Raw genomic sequence first — 24,430 nt, 5'->3', positions numbered from 1 at the left:
TGTCATAATTAGAATCACCGAACATCAAAAGTTAAGAGATAGCGAATATTACATATTATGTAAACATAGTCTGTCTGAGAATAAATTGAAAAATAGGATATAATATAATAAATAGAATAATAGAAATAAACTAAAAAGAAAATGATTTTTATATAAAATTGTGTTTTCAAACGAAAAATCAAGTTGCAATTGCATAAATAAATAAAATATTAACAGAATAATAATTTTCGTTGGTGATATGTTTTTTCTTATTTTCGACATTTAAATTTTGTCCCATATTTCATATGATCTTATAATTTAACAGTACGAAAATTATAGTTTCAACTCATTCAAATCGTTCATCATAAATTAACTGAAATCAAATATAGCTTCTAATTGCTTCTGATTAAATACCGCAGCTAATATTCTTCCTCTTAGTTTATGTACATACTCGGAAACTTCCAACCTTGTTTCAATAACTCTACCAATCTTACTTAGCAACTTGTAATTTATAACTGCCCTTCTATTTATCACCCAAAACTTAGAGAACATTCTGCTTATGTATTTCTAACAAAATCAATATTGAACTAGTTGTCTTTCATTGAAGTTCTATATTAATCCCTTAAATTAGTTTCTTCGGCATTTAAAATACTAACTTATTTGATGGGACATTTTCTTAAAGACTAAATCGATAAGAAACACAAAATATAAAATTAAATTAATATAGATTACTTAAATGGCGTTTCACAAATGTTTAAGTAGTCTTTCCTAATTCCTTAAACTTTCATGTCTGACCCGACATCAATCTTTTCACCGATACTCGTATTTCGAGTGTAGCTTAATATTCTTCATTACAAATTTTTTATTACAAAAAATAAAGAGTACGAAATGTTGAGATTCCTATATTACACAAATTAAATTCCTTTGAGAAGTCGTAAAATTCACTCTGAACTACCCCCGAGCATTCCACACGAAATTCACAACGTCTAATTAAGATCTCTACTCACACGGGTGCATATTTTAAACCCACGTATTCCGCTTAATTTGAACAATTAATCGTGCTAAAGTACTACACTGTTCGTTTTAAACAATGTAATTAATCAACTTCTAAACGACTGAGGAAAAACATATAAATTGTACAGTGTATATTGAAAAATATTTTTTTCAAAATGGAAAATTCCTCCCTTTAATCTCTAAATTTTACACAGCCTCCAGCTGATACACAAAACAAGTTTTCAGATAGTACAATTTATCAACTTCTAAAAGACATAAATAAAATCATGCAAACTATACACAATGTTCAATAAAATATTGGACTGTCTGGAAAATTCGCAGCATTTTTTTAGTAGATGTCAACGTTAAGACTTTTTATAGTTAAATACTACGTATAAAGTTACGATATCTATGTCTGTTATTTTAAATCCTATCCAGTTTCCTAATGTCTACTTAGTAAATATATTTAGTGATCGAATTACTTATTGAAGCGCGTGTAAAGGTAAAAATACCGCCCAAAACCAAGAAAAGATTTATTCAATTTATGTAAATGATGCGGTTGAAAGTACCTTTGAAAAAAATGGCTTTAATTCAATTTGAAGTTGGTAATTTTTTATTTGAGGATACAGAACGTTCCGATATACTATCCGTAATTAATGGCATCGATACTATGATGTTAGTTGAAAACAATCCAGACTACTACGGGAGAGAGTGCAGCTATATTGAAAATATCAAATATTTACGGTACTTGGCCATCTAAGAAGAATTGGATGCATAAGACCGGTCGTTACTATGTCTCTGGTTGCTATCCGCTCGACTGACAAACGAACTTTCTGAATAACTCCGTATTAATTTATAATTCATTTTTTTTAATTTATTTATAATTATTAATTTTTATTTTAATGAATTATATTTATTTGTTTAATTTATTTATAATTAATTCTTCGCAAATTTTCTAAATTACGCAAACGAAACTTGCTGCAAGTTTTTCTCGGACATTCTACGCGAAATTAACAGCTGTTAATTAAATGTTTGTTTAATCAATTAATCGCGCCAAAGTCATACACCGTTTGTATCAAACAATACGGCCGAGTTACAAAGGACACTGTGCTAATTAGAGAAATTACAAACAAGAAAGAGAAAAAGAAGGGGCAATAGACACAGTCGCGATCAAAAGTATTCTGCAATTCCGAGGAGATTGAAAACCGCTGCCCCAGAGACCGCTAATTAGGCTACCGAGCAAATAAGAAGAAGACCTTCGTTGCACTAATAACGAAACCGAGAAAAAAAGCATCTGTAAATGCTAATTCTCCGCACTTCTACCAGCGCAGCGCGGGAAACCAAGTGAGATTCGTGAAACTTTCGCTACGAAACTCTGGAACGGACACATACATACAATATACGTACTTTCGTTGTTCCCCTTGGAACGAAAAGTCGGCGTACACCAGCTTTTATCTCGCGCGGGAAACTCTTAGTTGTAAAGTGAATTTCAAATCGCCCGCCATAATCCACGACGTACGTACAGGTTTCAGTATGCTCTTGCGTACTCAACGTACTCACACTAGCAACTGTATAGATATAAATCGTAGGCAAGTCGTGAGGACTATAAAAATTAATTATGCAGTTCGAGCGAGCGCGCTGTTAATTTTACGCCAACTATTTTAATCTTCCTTATTTCGTCATTAATACCAGTAGCGCGATACGTGCTGCTACGTTTCGCTGAATTATGTGCTTCCGTGTGATTCAGTTTCTGATTTCGCTTTTGAATTATGAAGTTGGAAATGGTTCTCGCGTCTTATCTTTGTCCCCTTTTCTTTTAAATAAATAAAATGTATCCCTTTTTTAATGTAGACAGTTATTGGAATTGTGTAGTAACATTTATATTACATTATATAAAACTTACATAACGAATCAATTTTTACTAGTTATATCTTCACCAAATTTAAAGAAGAAAATTCAATTAAAAGAACCTTTTGTCTGCTTTCGAGAACCATTTAAGCGTTTAGAATTTTAATAATTTGCTGAGAACCGTACAAATAAATTAGAGAAGAAAGTATATCGAGGAATTTTCTATTGTAATTCGGTTAGTTCTTATACAAAATTTTTTGAGAATTAGAAGTCGTAATTCGTATTACAAATACTATATATTGATGTAAGGATTTGTTCGAAAATGTATAGAAAAATAGGAATAGGTGAATATAAAAAAACTAATTTTTTCAATGTAGAACACACAAAGTATTGAAAATAATCAAACATTAACAGAATTTATTAATGTAACAAATCCAAGTTTATTATAATTATTTATTTCCTACTAACCTAGTATTATACTAAAATATAATTCTGTACTAAAATATAATACTAAAATACAAATATAACTATAATAAGAAGAACTACATCTTCCATGGCAAAATTTCTTTTTCAAGATTTTTTAGATATAAAAACATCTTTTTTGTAATACATACGAAGGTGATGCATTCAGCATTATAAAGTGTATATCTAGCAATAAGCAGTTCATACAATCTACATAACTCTAATAATTCTAAGAATAATAATAACGGTTTTAAAACATCAAAGTATAAGAATACATACGTAGCAGTAAATAATTCTTTATGAAAATTGAAGCCGTCAACGATCTCTCTTTCTCTCTCTCACTCTCTCTCTCTCTATATATATATTAGGTTGTCCGAAATGTTTCTTTCGTTTCATAAGGCGATAATAGATGAACAAAAATTTCTGTTCTATATTATTTTATTGAATTAGGCATGATCCATTTCGTTATATTTCTATTATTACGTTCGTGCATAATTCAATAAACTAATATAAAACAAAAAGCATTGTGCGTCTATTCTTTCCTTATAAAACGAAAGAAACTTTTCGGACAACCTAATATATACCTATTTCTTCAAAAACGACTCAAACGATTCTAAAACAAAATACACAACGCAGAAAGCACCATTGCGAACTTTAACTTGTAGAAAAAAGAGTAATAAACCAGTCACTCTAACCACTTTATAATTTTCAACATTAAGGCATCATATATCCAAAAGGATTTTCATACACAGTGAAGTAAATGAAAAAGAGGAATACGAGTTTCTAAAAGCACTTGCACAGGCAAAGCGAAAGTTTCTGGTTAATAAACATTTCGTTTTTTCTTTAACCGCGGCAGACGCAGCCATATACAAGTTCATTGATATATAATGAATAAATGATTCAGCTCTTTCGCCAGTGGTAATTATCGCGTTAATAAGCGAAAGTCATAGCTATCCTGAGGCCGCTTCATTTGCCTGGCATTACGGCATTACAGCGTCAGCTTTTGCTCAATAGTTTATTAAGCGTCGATTTATTTCACTGGAAGACGAAATCAACGCGAGCCTCTATTCATCTTGATAACGGCCTGACGTATCGTTCACCTTTTCATTATTCCGACGATCTCTACATTTCCCTCATTGTTCTACATTTCCCTTTTAGTTCTTGGTCGCGTGGCAGACGAGCACGCGGGCTCTTTTCGCGATAAGGAAGATGAATTCAACTAGTCCTCCGTTCTTCTTATTCGCCATTCGTCTTCAGCTTTCTTCGTTCTTTCAATTTTCCGAATTCTAGTGAAATCAATTCTAAGTCAATTTGAACAACGATTCGCTGATACCATCGGTGAATTTTCAAATGATAAATTATAAGTAAACTGAGAATCGGTACGCGTTTATGGGAAATTTAAGTGTAGAAAAATATACAAGATACATGTAACACGCAAAAATATATAGGATATTATATAAAGTTCCTTATTATAAGTGAAAAGGTATTTGTTATAGTATTTAAACTTGAAACTTACACACCCATCCGTTTATATGTTTCAGGAATTACATATTTTGTACGTACTATACTACTTTGTATTAATTTATTTCTATATATAATACTAGATAAATAATAATAATGAGAATACAGTAATAACAGTAATATATTGGGTTGGTAACTAAATGATTGCGGATTTTGTCATTAGGTAGTATTAACAAAATCCGCAATCACTTAGTTGCCAACTCTATAATTCTAAATAATACATTCTTGCATTAAAGAATTAATTTCAATAAATATAAAAAAAAAGTTTCGTTTAAGTTGCACTTGCAATGGGAATATTGTAGAAAGGTTGCTATGGCAGCTTCAAAAAGAATTTTCAAATGACCTAGAACATGAATTCTAATTCCTAACAGGGTGAAATTTAATGCGCACTTGACACGTATGTACACATTAAAGAAAGATGAAGATATTGTGGTATGGCTAACGAATAATGTTTCTTGAAGGCTTTGTGGACAATCGTTTTGGGATTTGCAACTGCTACTTATAGTCAGGCATTTAGGAGAATCGTCCATTACAGAAAATAGGTCACAAGGGGCTATGCCCCTAGCTAATACTACGCGGCTAATGCTATGACAGGATTTGTAGTTTATGATATGTGTATCACTAGTTATAGATACTATTTAAAGATTCTAGTAATTCGTGACTCCCAAAGCTCTAATCATAAAGTAATGTTTCTTAATTGATATATCAGAACAAATAAATTTTATTCGTCTACATTGTACGTAAATTTGAGTTTCAAAATGCTACATTACAGGCAAATAGTTAATATTTAGGTCGACAATAAATGTATTGTAGATAACTTATGCAATATATTTATTGATGAATTGTATTAATGAGAAATTATTTCTATTAGTCGTTTCGTTTAAATTTTCCTAGTTACAGGATATACGGGTTCTATAAAAGAATTAGGCAATATTTTGGTAGAAAATGTATAAACACGAAGAACAGCACGAACTTTCTGCGATATCTGATACTATAGATTTTTTTTTAAAAAGCTATACGATCCATAAGTAGTCGTAATGGTACAAATTCGAATTTTAGATATGTTAAAAATAATTGTCACATTGTAACTTCTCACAAGCCTAACAGGTTAGCAAAAAGAGAAAAAGAAAATTTTCTATAATACTAGACGGTTAATCATCACAAGAGCTAATAAAATAAGCAATTAGAATTATTATTACTTAATTATTATTACTCTAATAATAGAATTATTATTAGATTTATTACTGTACAGTTTCACAACAAGAAAATTTGGTAACTTAAACGTATTATGTGAACCTTATTCCTGACTTCAACCACAAGATTCATGCATCGATGAAGCACGGCTGAAATTATAGAAACTTAAACAGTACGTTGCGTAAGCTCTAAGAACTTTAAAATAATAATGTTATCGCGTCTTTAGACTATAGTAAAATTGTATATAAATGGTTAAATACAGCGAAGCTTCGCGTAATCTTATTATTGCTCGACTATTTCGATAATTTCATAGTTTATTGCTAATTAAAGCACTTTATCACGGAGACGCCAACAAAATCAATACAGTTTCATTTGAATTTTAACGATGGAAAGGACGCGGAACGAAATTAAAGATCTGATCGAACGAATCGCGCCGGTATTTATTATGATTCAATAGAATTCCCGTTCGTTCTGAACAGCTTTACATTACAGTTCAACGGAATCACGTGTACCATTCCTATAAAAGCTATTTCCTGCTGGACGAAGCCACTTTTCCATCTCGGAAATCATCTGAGACCAATTTAGCCCCTAAACTCGATGTTGCTTTCTCGAACGTTCCGGAACCAGGAAATGCAGAAACGGCGCTTCGAGAAAAAAGGAACGGGGGAAGACAGGAAGCAAATAATGGCGCGAGAACAGCTAAAAGGGATATGATCAAAAAGATTTCTACCCTGCAATGAGATCGTTCTAAGGAAAAAAGTTTAGTCGAGATCGATTTTTGAAAATGCTCCTCGATTGGTTGTGACTAATATTGTAGTTTGTAAATATTCACGACACGTGTTAACTTATTGGTACCATTACACAAAATGTAGTGAATAGTATAATATAAAATATAGAAAAATATCAATATTTTCTGTACGAATTGTTCGTATTATAATTCCCTTGTCGTTAAATATCTTTAATTATTAAGTTGCTGAATTCTTATAGTATCGTTTGTTGTTGCTTAAACAAATTTTCGTTTAATTTGTTTCCTTTATTAATCACAGAAAGATCATAAAATGACTCTTGTTCAAGTTAGTTAGTCTCAAGTTAGTCTTGTGTTTTCCTGTATGAAAACGAAAGAATTCTGTAGCATTTCAAATTTCTGTTCAGTACATGTCAACTTCTTTCCAACAAAATATTTATCACATTACACAATTGCTGTAGATGTGTTTATGATGATATTACGAAAGAACTTTGTTTAGTTTAATTAGATCACGAACTTGTGGAATTAGAACCTTTATAGAACCGTTCGATTTCCATTCGATTATAAATCAGGACGTGGATCATTTTTCGTAATAATTTGTTCTTAACAAGTACGGTGCATTATTATATAAAAAGGCGAAAAATTTAGCAAGAGCCATTTTTTATACGAGTTCTTTGATTATATCATGGATCGATTTATAACTGAGTTACTATAAATTACCATGAAAAAGTGATACGTTAATTTTTGAAAAATAATATAAAATAATAATTATTAAATTAAGGAATTCTCATTTTATCATATTTCATTTAGTATACTTTTTAGTTCTTTTTGGAATCTTATATGTCGAAGTTATTATAAATTACGATAAAAAATTAATATACTGATTTTGAAGAAGTGATTTTGCTTTAATATCTCGCGTGACAAATATTTATTCTGAAAACCGAGTAATATGAATAAATCAACTAATTGGGAATTTTAATTGTCGGCTGCAAGTGGAACGATATGGAAATACATTCTCTGGGTTACACGTCAACACCCTAGAAAAAGAAATTTTAATTTAAGATATTCAGAAAGAATTGATTCGACTTCATTTTTGTAATCCCCCATTTGAATTGCATTCGCGATAACCAGTTACAAATGGGAAGTGAAATAAAATGAAAATATCATTATGCGCAATCAGTGTGAAACTAAATACCAATTAACTAGTACGAAATAGAGGCGGATCTATGAATCGTATTTTAGTTTATCTATCTCTTGCACTGGTACTTTATCTAGCACATGCTAGTGCTATTTAGAATTTGTTATCTTTATTGTCGGAATTCTAACAAGAGAAATATTTTCTCTCTGTGTATAATATTTTTTAAAATTTATCGCAATTTTTATTTCATTTCGTTTTATTAAAAGCGCGAACGCAAGCAAAACTTTACGAAAATACAAGCTCGTAGGTGTGAATAAAAATATTTTAATTAAAACATTTCTCATCATTTAAAGTGAACGGTACAAAAATTTGTAAAACGTAAATAAAGATATAAATAAATACATATTGCAGTGATATAAATAGAAGTTCTTAGAAGTTCTTTTATTTAAATAAAAGACCATTTTATCAAATGTTAAATGCCCTATTTTATCAAATATTTCGATATAAACAGAATTTTATCGAAAGAATATTTATTTAATACAGGTTCACTTTTGCTGTACAGTGAATATAAGCTGAAGTTTGTCTGATATTTTTATCTATGTGTTTATATCTTTTTATCGGTTGAGTTATGTACGTTTCTTTCTGAAGAATGCTTGATATCTATAAATATTTTGAGATTTCTGATTAAAATAGCATGCAAAGCCTATTGCAGGTGCGTAAATTATGTCACGAGAATATTTCTATTGCAGTAACGAATTTTAATTTAGAAATTTTAATTTTCATGTTTTGTAGTTATTTTACATAAAACATAAATATAACAAAATATATATAAATAATCAATATAACTCTATACATAAATATTATCTGCATAAAAAATTAAAATATTAAACTTCAAGTAGCGTGTATGATGGAAAATTCCAATTTTTTTCTATATGACAATTATCTCTTATATTTTTCATGATCTTACTAAATTAAAACAAATTTTATACATCGTACGATATAAATACATATGTATGCATTTACGTACATTGCCAAATCCAAAAGAGAGAAGAAAGTTCTTTATTTTACTTAATAGTTTACGTTATAAAACACATATGATGAGAACGAAATAACATATTTTATACAATAAATTAACAAAATAATTAGATAATAAAAGGACTGAAGAAAACATTCGATTTATACCAAATACCAATAAATATCCTAATACTTATGATTACGAATGTATGTATATTATCAACAACGTACTATAAAACTCGTTCAGATATTTGAACCGAACTTTATGTCACTAAAATTCCTTTTTCTAAATATTTTAACCATTTTTATACACAGAGTGTCCTGCATGATTGGAAGAGAATATATTTTTAAAACCAAATAGAAATATTATAAGGTAAAATAAAATGGCATAGAGAATATGTTGGGTATCGTTTGTCACGATTTTTTAAACAATTTAACAGAAAAATGTTCTGAACAAAAATTAGTTAATATTAAAACGATCACGCGGTGTAACATGAAAGGTTATTAAGAATTTTGTTCAAAATAGATTTTTATCGAATCGTCAAAGGAGTCAACAAAATGTTCAATCAGTCAAAGCTATAGAACGAATAATATTCTAGAATTAATTGGACGCATTTCTATGTATCAATGAATTGGAAAAGTGGAATTACAGCTCTTTTTTAAATAGAATTCCATACTTTCGTCCACGCCGATCGATAAATTGGATACTTAAGCAAACCTTTCGTCACAGTAGAAGAAACGGAACTTGAGCAGAGATTAATCAACGTCACCTGCTAAGTATTATAACGAGTACGCTACTTTGAATATCTTATACACTTTTTGCCTATTACGTACATTTTGTGTATTTTTGCATTTCAAATTCGCTGAATTCATGTAAATACGCAATCTATCAATCAAGCTTTCTTTTCATTCTCTACAAAATTATACCGAAATTCAATTTTACGATTACCACAAAATTCGAAACCTGATAAATTAAAACAGATATAATTACACTCTCTACATACACATCGCTATTGTATCTATAAAAATGCATAGACTTAATCTTAGAATTTTCATTTTTCCTGTATCGTTTCACTTTGTCCTACGGTGTGTTTTCCATTTCTTCCCAGCTTCAATGGCATATCGTATCCCGTGGGCGTTACTGCATGGGCCATCACGTATACGTATATCATCTGGGTGGCATCAGAATTTTTGACGAGCGCGTCCTTCACCCCGACGCGTCGCTAGCACGGAAACTCGAAACACAGGGAAAAGCAGCCTGCAATCGATATTCGTTTTAAGTAGCGGCTATATCAATGCCACGCGAACTGCTTCTTATTCGACTCTTTCGCTGCACCGTGAATCATTGTCCGACACGGTTATACCGGATGAAAGAGAGAAGCGAAAGAGCATATAAAACAGCTGGAGTGAGGTTAAGAGACGCGTGAGGCGTGTGCTATGCTAAAGGGGAAGAGGTAGAAGAGCACGAAATAAAAGGAAGGAATAAAAATAGGAGCGTGAGTAGCAGCGGAAAGCAGTGACAGGGGCAGAAATCGATGGTCCAGGATGGCAAAGTTTTCCGTCTCCACTTTTCTTCCGCTTTGTACGAACAAAGAGCGACCGAGTATAAAGTTGAGCCCTTGCCATTAGTTCGAAACTCTTTTGCCAGTTCCCTTTTGCCTCCAACAGGAAACGTTTGAGGATTATCGACCCCGCGAGCAACGTGCGAGTTCTCCAATGGAAAACCCACTCATTCACCGAACTCGCCCGAGATATCTCTTGCTTATTACTACCGTGGAAGAAGAAAGAGTGGACGAAGAAGTAAGAAGAAAAGGAGAAGGACCCCGAAGAAAGTTCTGATGGTCAGAAGGAGTAACTCGGTTGTCACGGATTGCCAACGGCCATTGAGACATTTTAATTTCCCCGAGGGTAAGCCGCGAACACCAAAGCACGATTTTAGGTCATAATCTGCGCCCTTTTATTCGCGATGATTGCGAACTTTATAGCGGAGATTAAAATGGTTTCCGGATCCGATGCAGAGGGGAACCTCGGGGTCACCTACGACCCCCAATACGCTCTCGCTCGTCCTTCTCGCTTTGTCCTTTCAAAAGATCGAATGAGCCGAGATAGAGAGCGGTTTTTCAGGAAATTAAAATTTATTTAGTCGATTGCGTCGCAAAGAGGCTGCTATTGTCGTGTTTGTTTTATTTCAATGATATATTATCGATTGAGTAGCATCATACGATGTCTGTGATAAAATACTATATTGATTTTGTTATAATCGAAGTTAATTAGCACCGTGAAAAACTCAAATACTGCAATTCTTAGTTTCCTAACCGTCTTTCGGATTGATTTTTCAATTTATAAATCTATCTCGAAAGGCCATATGAAAGTTGCGCGATACGAGTAAATGATATCATTTTCGAACATTTAGATGAACGTGTACTGTAATCTGTTAATAAAATTGATGAAAATGTTAAAACAGTAGATTTAAATAAATGAATTAATGAAAAGTATTATCTCTCCCAACTGATTCTCGGACAACTTTTAAAATTATTATATATGTTTTCTATAAAATTATTCAGTTTAGTATATGTATATTTATATTACGATAATATCTTTAATTTCAAAAATACTGAACTGTAAACTTCGCAATCAGGATCTTTGTAAATTGACTTTTCCACGAGTTCACGACGAAATTTTGTTTAAAAAATATAACCAACTCCGTAGTTCTGTTTAATTAGTTGTAAGCTTAAAATATTTACATCTGTTAGACCATCGATAAGACAGAGATAATCTACCTTCGACATAAAATTACTTTGAGCTTTTATTAGAAAATTATAACATTCGATTAAAATTAATATGCTTCTAATATCAAAATATTATTTTAATATCGCATGTGATCTTTCTTATTAAATCTAAAATCAAATAAAATTTTAATCCATGCGATTACTATTTTATCGACTGTATCAATGCTGTATATTTATCTCAATATTAATTTCATAATTTTTCCTTTCTTTTCTGCTATAATTAATTAGCTCAACTGTGTACATATCAGTAGCGTCATCGTGTATAAACGCTGCATTGAAGTATATATGTTTTTACCTTTACAAATGTACTTCCCATTCTACATAAACTATATTTATAAACTATGAATAAAAATTGCGATAAGCAATTCGCATTATCAATTTTTTCTACACCTCGCTATGGTATAGCTTTTTACAAGACACGTTGCACATAAGCCTGTACGTTGTCAGCGATTCTGACGTTATCGTTATCCAACTAACAAGTACCGTAAACGTTGGTGCAGCGTCACGTGTGCACACAAACAATAATTTCGATATGCACGCTCGTTACAACAAACTGACATCGTATATCATTTATCACGTTTTAATATCGCAATCTTAATCTCGGTGCCGAATCAATGAACGCGAACTGTTAATGCAATGAATCATCTCTTAAACCACTTCGATCGTAACGACGAAACACTGGAACTCATTCAGAGAAAGAGAGAATAACCAAGAACTTAATGAACTTTTAATTTGTTAAATTGACTGGCAACGTTTGTTTCACTTAGATTCACAGTTAATCGACGAAGTATGTAAATTGCCGCGTCGAAAAAAATGTTCTTTGTGATCGTAGTTCACTGCGATATATCATGCGAAGACAGGAAACTTTTATTGAATAACCGCTGAAAAATATGAATTATCGAATGTAATTACAATAAATGGTTACGCGTTTATTTGGAGCGTTTGAGCAGTCAGTGAAAAAGAATGCTGATCGATTGGAAACAATTTGTCGTGCGAATTTTATTGAAAACTTAGAAAAGCGAACGCATCTACATCAATTTCTGATTTTTTCTACCATCAATCTTGTAATTTAATATCCATTTCACCACCTTTTAGTATAAAATATACGTACGTACGTTTTACTGAACTAAATTATTATTGCATTATACATATACATCGAAAGCGAACAAATATTTTGCGTAGTTCAACTCATTGTTACTATGGAAACTTGCAAAAAAAAACTCTATTATATTGATCATTTATCGATTATTGAGATGTGCTGAAGATAAAAAGGCATAAGCACTTGAACATATTGATAAAAAGTTAAATTAAGTGAATATTTGTTGTATCGTCTATTATTCTTATTTCTGAATTATTTTTATTAAACACATTTAGTATAATACATTTTAAAGTGATCCTAAATGTATCTACATAGCATACTTAATGAACACATTCCGTTAATGAATCAATGGCCTATTTAAGATAAAACATCCTAAAAGATGAAATAAAATAAATTCTATAATAAAAAGAAAATGACAGCCATCTACCATTTATTATTTAATCATCGCTTGACAAATGGCAAGAATTTGGTAGCGAATTTTCTGAGAAAATTATTTCCCTTAAATCTTGTTCCTCTGTAAACTTATTATTAAAATATCGTAGTATATGCCCGTTATTAGAAAATTACAAAGAAGAAGTACGATGATTAAAATCTTTTATTTCTTGCGAAAATCGGGTTTTTTAATTTAATACACTGTACATTTAATCTTAGGATCGAATACGTATCTTTTTTATCTTGAAAATTCAAAGACATTAATTGTCATTACTACGTCTTTGATACTTCACAAAAACTTCATAGGTTTATTCTACAATATGAGATTTATATCTTCGAACCTAAGAGGTCGTTTCCTCCTCAACTTCGTCCCGTTTCAACTGTTAAAATACTCCCTCATAACCATCAAAGCGAATCGTCGTTAAATCAGAAAATCAATATGTTTATCCCATGTGACGCTTATTTATTTTATCGGACAATCTGTGCCGAAATCACCGCTGTTTGCCTGTGGTCCCGACACAGTAGCGATTAAATACATATTCGAATCATCTGAAACGAACGGTCGTGCCACCACGATCGGTGATCAAATAAGGGTGAAATATTTTCCGCTTTTTCTTCCCTTTGCTAGGAATACCACCCTCTACTCCATTATCCGATCAATATTTGCATACGACTAACGACGAATAAAGCGGTTAACAAAACAGAAATAAATAGCGTTGATTGGTGAAAACGGCCCATCGAACGATAGTAAATAATTCGTTAAACGAATCGCGGCTCGGTTAATCGCGAGGACCTGCTCGCGTACCAGGTCCGAAACAACCGAGCCAATTTTCTCCCGACATTTATTTCAACGGTGCGGCTGTTAAATGCACAGGGTGTTTCCGAAAGTTGGTATCAAATTTCAGGAGCATGTAAGTAGTACGCTTTGAAACAGGCAGGCAAAGTCGTCTTAATAAACACGAGTCGAAACATCGTTAGTTCCGGAGTTATAAGACGCTTTCAGCTACGAGCCTGTAACATTACACGAGACTCTACTGCGTGAAAAAATCTTCGCGAACTGTAGGCAGCGAACAAATAAATAAACAATCTTAACATATATAACCGCTCGAAAAACGGAACGAACTTATGGGATGACCTAATATATTATAACCGATCGTCATTTTCTTATCACGCAATATATCCGAGTATTGGCTTGTTGGAGAACGTTGCTGCGAAATTAAATTTTAAGAGAAATTGGATACTCTATTAAACAACACAATGAATTTCTTGTTCCTTTTTATGGTGCCATTTTAAAAAGAAACTTATTATTCTTTTCAGCGACGAGTTTCTTCGTTCTTTCTTGAAGCATTCAGTTCCCCGTAATTAAAACGAAAGTTAGAATCAGTGTGAGTATGTTATATCCAATGAATGGAATTGAACATCCCAGCCAAAGTTCGATACTTTTAGTCTGCTTTTCACCGTCACACAAAGCCCGTAATTACCTTGATAAATACAAAACTTTCTAAATGCAAAACTAATTAACGAATTTCGGATTGTTCCCTTAAATTTCATTTTCCCACTGCATCAGACTCTTCTTATGCCATCAGCATCACGATTCGTTCGATCGTACCTTCCTATGCGGCATTAACTGCCAAACAGGCCACAAATTTTTCCAACAGCCTAATGCATAATATACTTTCCTTTTGCGAAACGTCTTATAACTCCAAAACTAATAACAGTTGCATCCACTACGTTCGCTATGACCTTTCTCCTTGTTTCCACGAGTACTACACGCTCCTAACGTTTGGTAGCCAACTTTCCGAAACACCCTGTAGAGTATGAGATTCATATGGAGCAATGGTGAAGTTTAATCAAGAGGATACAAATGGTTCTAATTGCGTACTTACTCCGATTTCCCCGTAATCCGGACGATCGGGCGCAGCCGGCAATCGATGTCCACTCCTGTGACCTCCTAGGGCCCCGGTGCCACCTACGCCCACGCCATGCCTATCGTCGATCAGGAATATCTCCGTAAAGACGATCAAACCGAACACGGCGAAGAACATGACCACCAGCATGAACGACATGCTGGCTCGTTCCTTCAGAACGCCAGCGTTCGCCCGGCTCCCGCTGGAACCGCTCCTTCGGGAACCCATCCTCCAAAGCTTCTGTCGACATCATCAGAGAAATTGTCAGGTCGTTTAGGTCAGTGTGTAGATCGATAGAGTGGAGGGACGAATTCGAGCGATTTGTAGGTCAGTGGTGTTCTCGAATTCGAGGATTCGTTTAGGTACATCATAAATTAAGGAAATATCGCAAGCAAGTTACATATATATATTAGGTTGTCCGAAAAGTTTCTTTCGTTTTATGAAGAAATGATAGACTTACAATGTTTTTTGTTTTATATTATTTTGTCGTAATTTAATTACGTACGATTCATTTTGTTCCGTTGAGATAAGCACCGTGACATTTGGTTTGTATGAAATTTCACTGTTATGAAAAACACGTTTGCGAAAGAAAAACACTTTTCGGACAACCTAATATATACATATACAACCTAATATGTATATATTGGTATACAGATATTTTGAATTTTGTATACAGTGGCTACAAAATGTATTTGCACGTTATTATAGCACTATTGTAGCATTTGCATAGTAATTAATTAGATTAGGCTTCGTATCATTCAGTAGCGCTCACGTATAACATATACAAAAATTATTGTCATATAACGTGCAAGAAATATACATTTCGCCTGCTAGTTGAATGTTCTAAATTTCAAAACGAAAGACAACAACACAGCGTCCCAAGTGACGTCAAGACGACCCTAAATAAGAAGGAAGAAATAAAGCGACTCTTAGAGTTTCTAAAAAGAACACAAACATATTTCAGAGAAGTAACTGCATTCATCACAACTAGTAAGTAATCTAGCCGCAGAGAAGTAACTGCATTCATCACAACTGACATGTTTTTTAGGTATTTAACTATGCTCATTAATATAAATATCACTTTAAATATCGTACATATTTATGATGAAACAATAGTATAATAGTAATTTAATGTAATATTGTATAAACCTATGGAAATGTAATCGTATACGACTGTAGTTATTATTGATCCTCAGAGGTAGATGCGTTTCCAAGTAAATAAACTAAAAGTATGCATTTATATACTAATTGATTAGATGAAATTTCATATCATTTAGTAATACTTTCATACGACGTATACAAAAGTTTGATACTATGAAAATGAAACGTATGGATTTTGGTGAAAATGTGCCTCGTTAGAGAATAAAAGTGTGTGCAGCTATTTCTTCCAGCCATTGTGTTTTTAAGCGTTGCTCAGATTAGTCGAGTTACATGAACCCAAATGATTTCAAGCGAAGCGAATTGACTAATGGCAAGAAGGATAGAAACCTGAAATAATATTTCAAGTTAAATAAATAACCGGTTCAAACTGTTGAAATGCTCTCAAGTTGCTTGAATTTGAAAAGCTTGAATGAGGTTTTAGCGAGACTTTCATTATGTGTGTGTGTGTTTTTTTTTTTTTTATAAGAGATTTGAGTATGATGAAAAAATATGCTCATCTTTAACTATATTTTATGGAGACTATATGTACGCTGTTACTTATGTACAATGTCAGAAATATAGAAAAACATTTATAACTTTAAAGAATTATTTATGTAGTGTGTTTCTATCATTGAAATCTATAGTTATATATTGTATATTGATTCAGTTGTACTCTTTATGTATACACAGTTTAAATATATGTATACGTATATACGAATATATTCATTGTTTATGGTAATCGACAGTATGCAATAAGACAGCTTTCAACATCTTAAGGAATTCAATTATTTTACATGTTACTTGAAGCGCATAGCGTATGGTAAAATTCATCGAGTGGTTATACGTTAGTTAAATCCATATTTTATGAATTTCCAAATTACCTCGAATTTTTTTTAAGGGAAAGAAACAAATAAAAAGATTCTAAGGCTCCAATTTGTTTTTTTCGTAAAGTTTTCATCTGAAACTATTTCGACATTTTTTGTTCCAGCGTTGCTTCGAGAAAATAAGATATCGATATTATAACAAAAGTGTCATAATAAAAATACAATTTACATGAACTTCTGAACGGCAATATACATTTTTTAATAACAATTTGAATTAGTTTATACATTATATCGTGACAGTGGACATTCCAAACCTGAAATAAAACGAAAATAGCATCGTAAAATCGCGTGATTCTATTATACGTGTATATTGAATAAATTATTTAATAATTTAATATTCATCCTTTATTTCTGTTCTCTACATATTGAAATTTAAAAAGTTTCCCCGGAGTCATGGTAAATTCTTTAAAAAAGGAAGACAGTATTACATGATCACAGGCTCCAACGTGTGAAGTTTTAAAACTCACTTTCCTCAGTAATGTTATACATAAGTGATATCGGTCTGAAAAGCGAAGTTTCAAGCGAAAGTTTAGTCGTTGAAAAAGATTCAGGGCAAATTCGATCGAATATTGAACAAACGCCTGTTTTGCGGCACGAAAATAAATAGCTTAGATGAAACGTTTCAGAAAATTTAGGTCTCATTTGGAAGTATATGGAAAATCTAATCTTTTTGTTACTACGAATGCATATTACGAAAGTTTTAATTCTAGAATTATTATATACTTCGAGGGTTTCTAAAGTTTATATAAGGTCTATATGTACTTATGGCTCTATTTAAAAGTAATAGACTTAAAGCTAATGTAGCGAATAGAAAAATTAGTATCTAGAAATAGAGGAAAAAAGGGATTTAATTTTGAAGAACGTCCAATAATCTTTAAAAAAAGAAACTCGTCTAGATACTTGCTATAGAAAGAGGTAATTTCTAAATATTTAACAGAATACATTTTTTGGAATTGTTCCAATTCAATAGCTCAAATCCTAATTTAGTTTTAATCCAATAGATCAAGTTCTAATTTAGAATAATTCTAAATGCACACAATAAATGGAATCATTTATCAGAATGTTATTGCTTGTTTTATCTGCCACTATATTACCCTTAAAGTTTAGTAAATTCGTTGTTGAGAATTTTGTACACAATAGGCAGTTTCCTTTTCAGCGTAACAATGTAACAACAGTAGATACAACAATAGTATATTTATTGATTTACTTTCAATCATTGATATATCGAACATTATCTTTTAAGAAATCATTTGCTTCCTGTGTAACGTCTTCACCCTCTTATTAAATAGTATCTTATTTTTTCTATTAAAAATTGGTTTACATCATACGACAAATAATTTATAACGGCATATAACAAATAGAGCAAATAATAATTTATTACTATTATTTTCATCTATAAAATTTTTATCCTCTCCTTTTATCTATATTATTCTATTAAGACAAAAATTCAGCAATTATATGATATAGAAACAGATATATTATAAAATCACATTAAATGCACATATATATCACATTTGACCTAGTTTTTAAAATAATATCACTTTCATGTTTCAATAGTTTTCCTCTTTTTTACAAGCTAAGCTAGAATTATTGATTTTACCGGTAGAACGTGTCGAGAATCTTCAGATACTCCATCACTATATGAAACACGGTTTCATGTTCAATGTAAAAAAAATCAATAACTGCATACGTAATCAATATCGAATGTTTGCAGACAGGCTTGATATTAAGTTGAAAAATTATTATTTTAATTGCCTCACAATGAAATATTCAACATCGATAAAATCTTTCCTGTTATTAATGAATTAATGTACGCACACGCTATTTATGTATTTACATATCATTTTAATTTATCCTGAATATTTTCTTTTTCTTCAAGTCTTATAACTGCAACCCTCACAATTTCACATACTTTTATTAATTAAGATTAATAGTTCTTATCTCTGATTTGTATCGAATATTACGAAAATTATGATATATCAAAGATGCAAAAAAACTAAACGCAATTTCGGATTTTATACAAATTTAGAATCCTTTCGTTGTATGTTCAACGATAACAAACATTTTTATTAATTTCTTATTTCTTCAATTGTCAAGATTCCCACGTAGAAAAGAAGAGTTGAACGCACAATGTTGGACTTTATGCAGATTTTATGTCAAAATTTCTTATGCTGATGATAATTAAACATATTATATTTTCAACGTTATTAGCAAAGAACGAAATACTCTGACTCTGACCTATTTGCTTTAGTAAATCAATTGACTACTACACAGTATAATTGATAAACGTTGAAAATGACGGACGCAGATCATCATTTCATTAAGGACTCGTAAGCTTCACACTCAGGTTCTAATTGACTCGTGAGTGCTGGTCAATAACAGCTACAGAGACAGATGACAGACAGTTTTTAGATCGTTCCTGGTAACTAGGTCACGATTTGCGCACCTGCTTTTGATCTCGTAATGATCAATTTCCTAACGTTAATTCAATTCGCAGATTCATACCAACAATGTTACATTATGAAAGCTCTCAGAAAGCGTTTCACTGTAGTTCTTCGACTTTCCAAACATGGTTCTAATTCTAATTTAAACGTTGAACGAGAAATATCAAAGAACTGTAATTAGGCAAACATATTTGTATCTTCGCAATTATTAAATTCGATTTGCGTATATTTTTATTTGTATTATAATGGATTATCATTTTTTAATTAACCACGTAATATCAATAAAACGCTCGATTATTACGTTATATGCTTCTATTAATAAACACTGAAGAATGTATATTATTAAAATGCACTAATTATTAATTCTTACTATGGTGGTTCACTGTAATTAAATTTTGATTAACTGTAATTAAATTGTAATGCACTGAATAGTAGATACATTGAAAACTATAAAAATTTAAAGAGACAAATTTAATAAATAAGCAAGAACCTTCTTGAAAAGTAAGTACAGTAAATATGAGTATACAAAGTATTTAGTCCATTCTTGAATACATTAATATTTATGTCATTCTAATCTTTCATGCGATAAGTTCTACAAAATTAGAGATAAAATAATATCTTTTAAGTTAATCATTTTCAAACGCAAGTATTTTAATTTTTGTATAGGAAATAAGGAAAATATATCGATTGGTGTAATTTAAAGGTATACCTATAGCTACATTTTTAAAAAAATTCAATAACAATGTTCATCGTTCTCCAAAACGTCCTGAAAACAATTTTTTACATCGCCAAAATAACTATATAATTATACAATATTAACGGATCCAGGATAATCGAAACATAGTTAAATTATCCTAAAATTTGTATTTATTTCGTAAATATAAAAAAAACAAAATTGTTTAGTAATCATATTTATCAATTCAAACGTAGCTAATATCGAGGAACTGAAATTAAGACTTCCAACATATTTTATTCATTCCCCGTTTTATTTTATGGACTGGAAAATTTATCGACTTAATAGAAAACAGTTCTAAGATTTGTAAAGACGCCTATACCAAAAATCGAAGCAACCATATCACGTAAAATAAAAAATTTAAAAGATTAATTTAAAGTCTTATTTCTAAGACTAGTTTGAAGAATCAACAAGAGATACGTATTAAGGAATTATAATTTATAAAAAAATTTTAATTTATAAAGAAAATTAAATTTTAATTAATATGAAATATGCATCTTTTTATTTCATTAATAATTCCGGTATTTATATTCTTCCAAATTTAAAACGACAAACGCATGAGAAAATGCATATTTTGAAATCCATAAAAATTTTCACAACAAATCTTATATAAAAAATTAAAGCGGTTATTTCAAGTATTCAGTATTCATAAGTTATTTCCATATTAGTTTATATATGAAATAGTAATTTTTTAAATATAAAATTTATTAGTTCTTACTGTAAATAACAGAAACCAATAAAAAATTAATTGTATATGTCTCGGTTAAAGTTTCAAAATGAAAAACTTTTAATTGTTTCCAATAATTTCTAAAAAAAATATCACAATTTGACCTCGCCGTTAAACCGAAAAATAATAATTGTTCCGTGATATATATCTGCTGGTTCCATCAACCAATCAATTGGTTTCGTTTCACCGCTTTTTCAATAACGTCATCTAATTGATTATTTAATGAGAAGGAAAACTCAGGAGATATTTGAACGTTAAAGAGATGTTAAAACGAATATTCCAGTAAAAAGTATTTCGAATTAGAAAGCGATGGAATTATTCTAGAATTCCATCCGAACATTTGCCGGACCGCATAGGCGACATACTCAGACTTCGTAATAGAATGCACGTGGTCTTTAAACTTGCTTCGGACTTTATGTGAAACGTATTCAAATTCACCACATATTTCGGAGTAACACGAGAATTAACATTCCCACATTAAATTTATCGTTATACATATTACCGTGATAGTATATTTTAGATAATACGTAGCAGTGTTGTATTAAATTATAACAACATACAAAACGAACTACATACCTTTAAACTGTTTCTTAATATGAAAACCGTACGTGAATAACGTATCTTGCACTTTTTGTGATTTTAAATTCAACACACAATGATATCATGGAAATATTTCAATATTTGAGGGTGTAAATGCATACATATATCATCCATAGGAACAAGGTAATAAATAATTAACTTCTTTAAAATAATTTAAAAAAAAAAAAAATAAAAACCATGTTTTGGTAAAAATAACAAATATTTCATTTTCTTCCATTAAACTACAGAGATTGACTGAACTTTAGTGTAATTGTACGTTTCCATCCTTCTATTACTTCTACTTTCTCAAGCAACCAACTAACATTTCAATAATGCATAAATTAAATTCAACGTTATTTAATCGCTTGTTTAACGATATATTTTATTTCTTAATGAAGTCTCACCTTCTGCCGATTTAATACCATCCAATTAACACCGATATCAATCAATTTTTCGATAAAACAACTTTTCACACGTAACGTCGTTCTAACTAACGAACGGGAACAAAGTGACTACAGTGATTCAGAAAGGTATTTGAACATTCATCATAGAAAATATTTCTGAATATACATATTACGTGCGTTATAGAAAACTTTTTGATATTTCATGAACGTTCAAATGAGATACGACTACCGTAACTGGTAAACTGATAAACTGGCAAAATATGAAAACGATCCGAAAATGTGCATAGAAGACACACGCATTTATTGCAAATGTACATTTAGTAAAAAACTAGTACGTATATAACACTATCACGTATAATCTCACTAAATACCATGACTTACTAATATAATAAATAATTGACTGTTCGAATACTTTGGTAACCTTTATAGTGTATCCGCTTGCAATAAATAATTGTATAACTTCTACGTTTTTGTAAATTTTTGTAAATTTTTGTAAACTTTATCAATATGATACCTGTGTCTATATCTACGTTAACGAAGTTTCAAGGTGGGATAAATATTCAAGTACTTTTGTAAGTCGTTATACAATATTAAAATTTTCGCAGCAGAAGGGCTTAGCTCTAATTTAATAACTCTGTATCTACCCATTATTTGAAATTATTTTTCGCAATTCAATATAATGAACTATTGCTATAATGTAAAAACTGAATAATTGAGGCACTTTATTCTACATTCTGTTATTCGATTTATTCTTCATATTTGTTGTAAAAGAATTAACAGTGCATAATAACTTCTTTTTCCTTGATTCTATAATATTTCAAACTATTAACCTCTAAACTGTGAATGTGGGTATTTCATGCCCGAGCTATTTCAACCGGATTGAATTTCACGCAAGGTAATAGGCGGCGAACCTCCCGCTCCCCCACTTTCCAAAAAGAAGCTATTTGGTAAAAATATTATAATCTTAAGTTAGAACGTTTGAATGTGTTATATGAATTTTAATGGATTTTTTTCAACAAGTATTACCTACTGAAAAATGCATCATCTAGACATAAAAGATTCTCGTTTACCGTAAGGTACCGTAAAAACGTTTACAGTTCAAGGATTAAATAACTTTGTAATTTAACAAGTATTGAGTACGATTTAATACATTAAATTATTGTTATTATGTAAAAATGTAATAATTGTAGTAATATATCTATTTGTTTATTTATTTATATACTTATTTATTTCTATTTTCCACAGTTCAGTATAACGAAATATTTTTATTGTATAAAAAAAAAAAAATTAACGTTGCATACTATGTCCGTAATATTCCCCATTTACTAATTAAATATAATATTATAGAATATCCCTATATTTAAGAAAAGACACTTCATGATGCTATTCATTTTTGAATGAATTACTATGAGTATTTAAGCAGAGACGAAGCTGAAAGGGCGATATAACTTAATAGTACTTTAACTTAATTTTTTTTTTTTTAGATTTAAGTTATAACTTAGTAGTAATTTAAAAAGCATACCGGAAATTAGAGGAGATTCGGCAAAATTTATTATAGTCAGGATTATACGCGTGCTGTGAGAACTGAAAAAGCATCTTAAAACTGGTATTAACGCGTGAAATGTTACTGGAAGTTGCAGGATCTTGTAGGAAGTTAGAAGGGTAAATGAACAGTAGCAGGAATTCGGTAATTTGGTAGAAAACGGAAAGGGGCGGCGAGCCTGAGGTTCGCAGCGAACCTTACCATCCATTACGCAATACATTCCAACAGCTGCCGACTATGAACTTTCGAACAATTAAAGATGCTAGTTTCCTTAACAAAACTACTAATTACTATTTTAACCTTCTCAAAGGCTACGCTTTATACTATCGCCATTAAATCTAATCTAATTCTACTTCTGAATCTAATTTATCGATTCGTTCGTAAATTTCGATTTTGTTCAAAGTGTTGTATTTTAATTTCATAGAAATGTGTAATTCTGGAAATGTTTGGATCAATCCGGCTTTATTAGAGCCGGATTTTATTACAGTTGTGTTATCTTTAAAAATATAACATTTATCGATTTGTTTTCAAATTTCTATCTTATTCGTGTCATTCTGTAAATCTATAAAAGTCTGTAACTCTAGACATTTTTAAGTTAATCTCCCATTAAACAGACAGATTTTTTAGATCACAGATATGTTGCTTACAAATCGAATTTATCTTATTTTTAGATTTCTATTTTGCTTACGTCATCTGTAAATTTGTTGAGATTTATAAGTTGAGAAATTTTTCTTCTATTGAACAGATGGGTGTATTCTCAAATCTACATAAAAGAGACGCATAAATCTTTTTAGTAATAATACCATATTCCGAAATCTATTTTATGAAAAATGTAAAAGAAACTGACCGAGAGAA

General features: G+C 30.9%; 1 protein-coding gene across 2 annotated transcripts in view; it reads right to left on the bottom strand.

The window, feature by feature from the left end:
- Window positions 1-24,430, bottom strand: part of LOC100646414 (beta-1,4-galactosyltransferase galt-1) — a 148,782-nt gene that overhangs the window by 40,364 nt on the left and 83,988 nt on the right. For both annotated transcript variants that reach the window (XM_003396373.4, XM_012310063.3), the window contains one exon: window positions 15,101-15,361. In XM_003396373.4, coding sequence (XP_003396421.1) covers window positions 15,101-15,349 — 249 coding nt within the window. In that variant the 5' untranslated portion in view covers window positions 15,350-15,361. The remainder of the gene's footprint in view (window positions 1-15,100; window positions 15,362-24,430) is intronic.

Source organism: Bombus terrestris, chromosome 7 (assembly GCF_910591885.1).
Source record: "Bombus terrestris chromosome 7, iyBomTerr1.2, whole genome shotgun sequence".
Classification (NCBI taxonomy): domain Eukaryota; kingdom Metazoa; phylum Arthropoda; class Insecta; order Hymenoptera; family Apidae; genus Bombus; species Bombus terrestris.
Note: the sequence above shows the minus strand (reverse complement) of the source record. Positions and strands in the feature narration are given on the sequence as shown.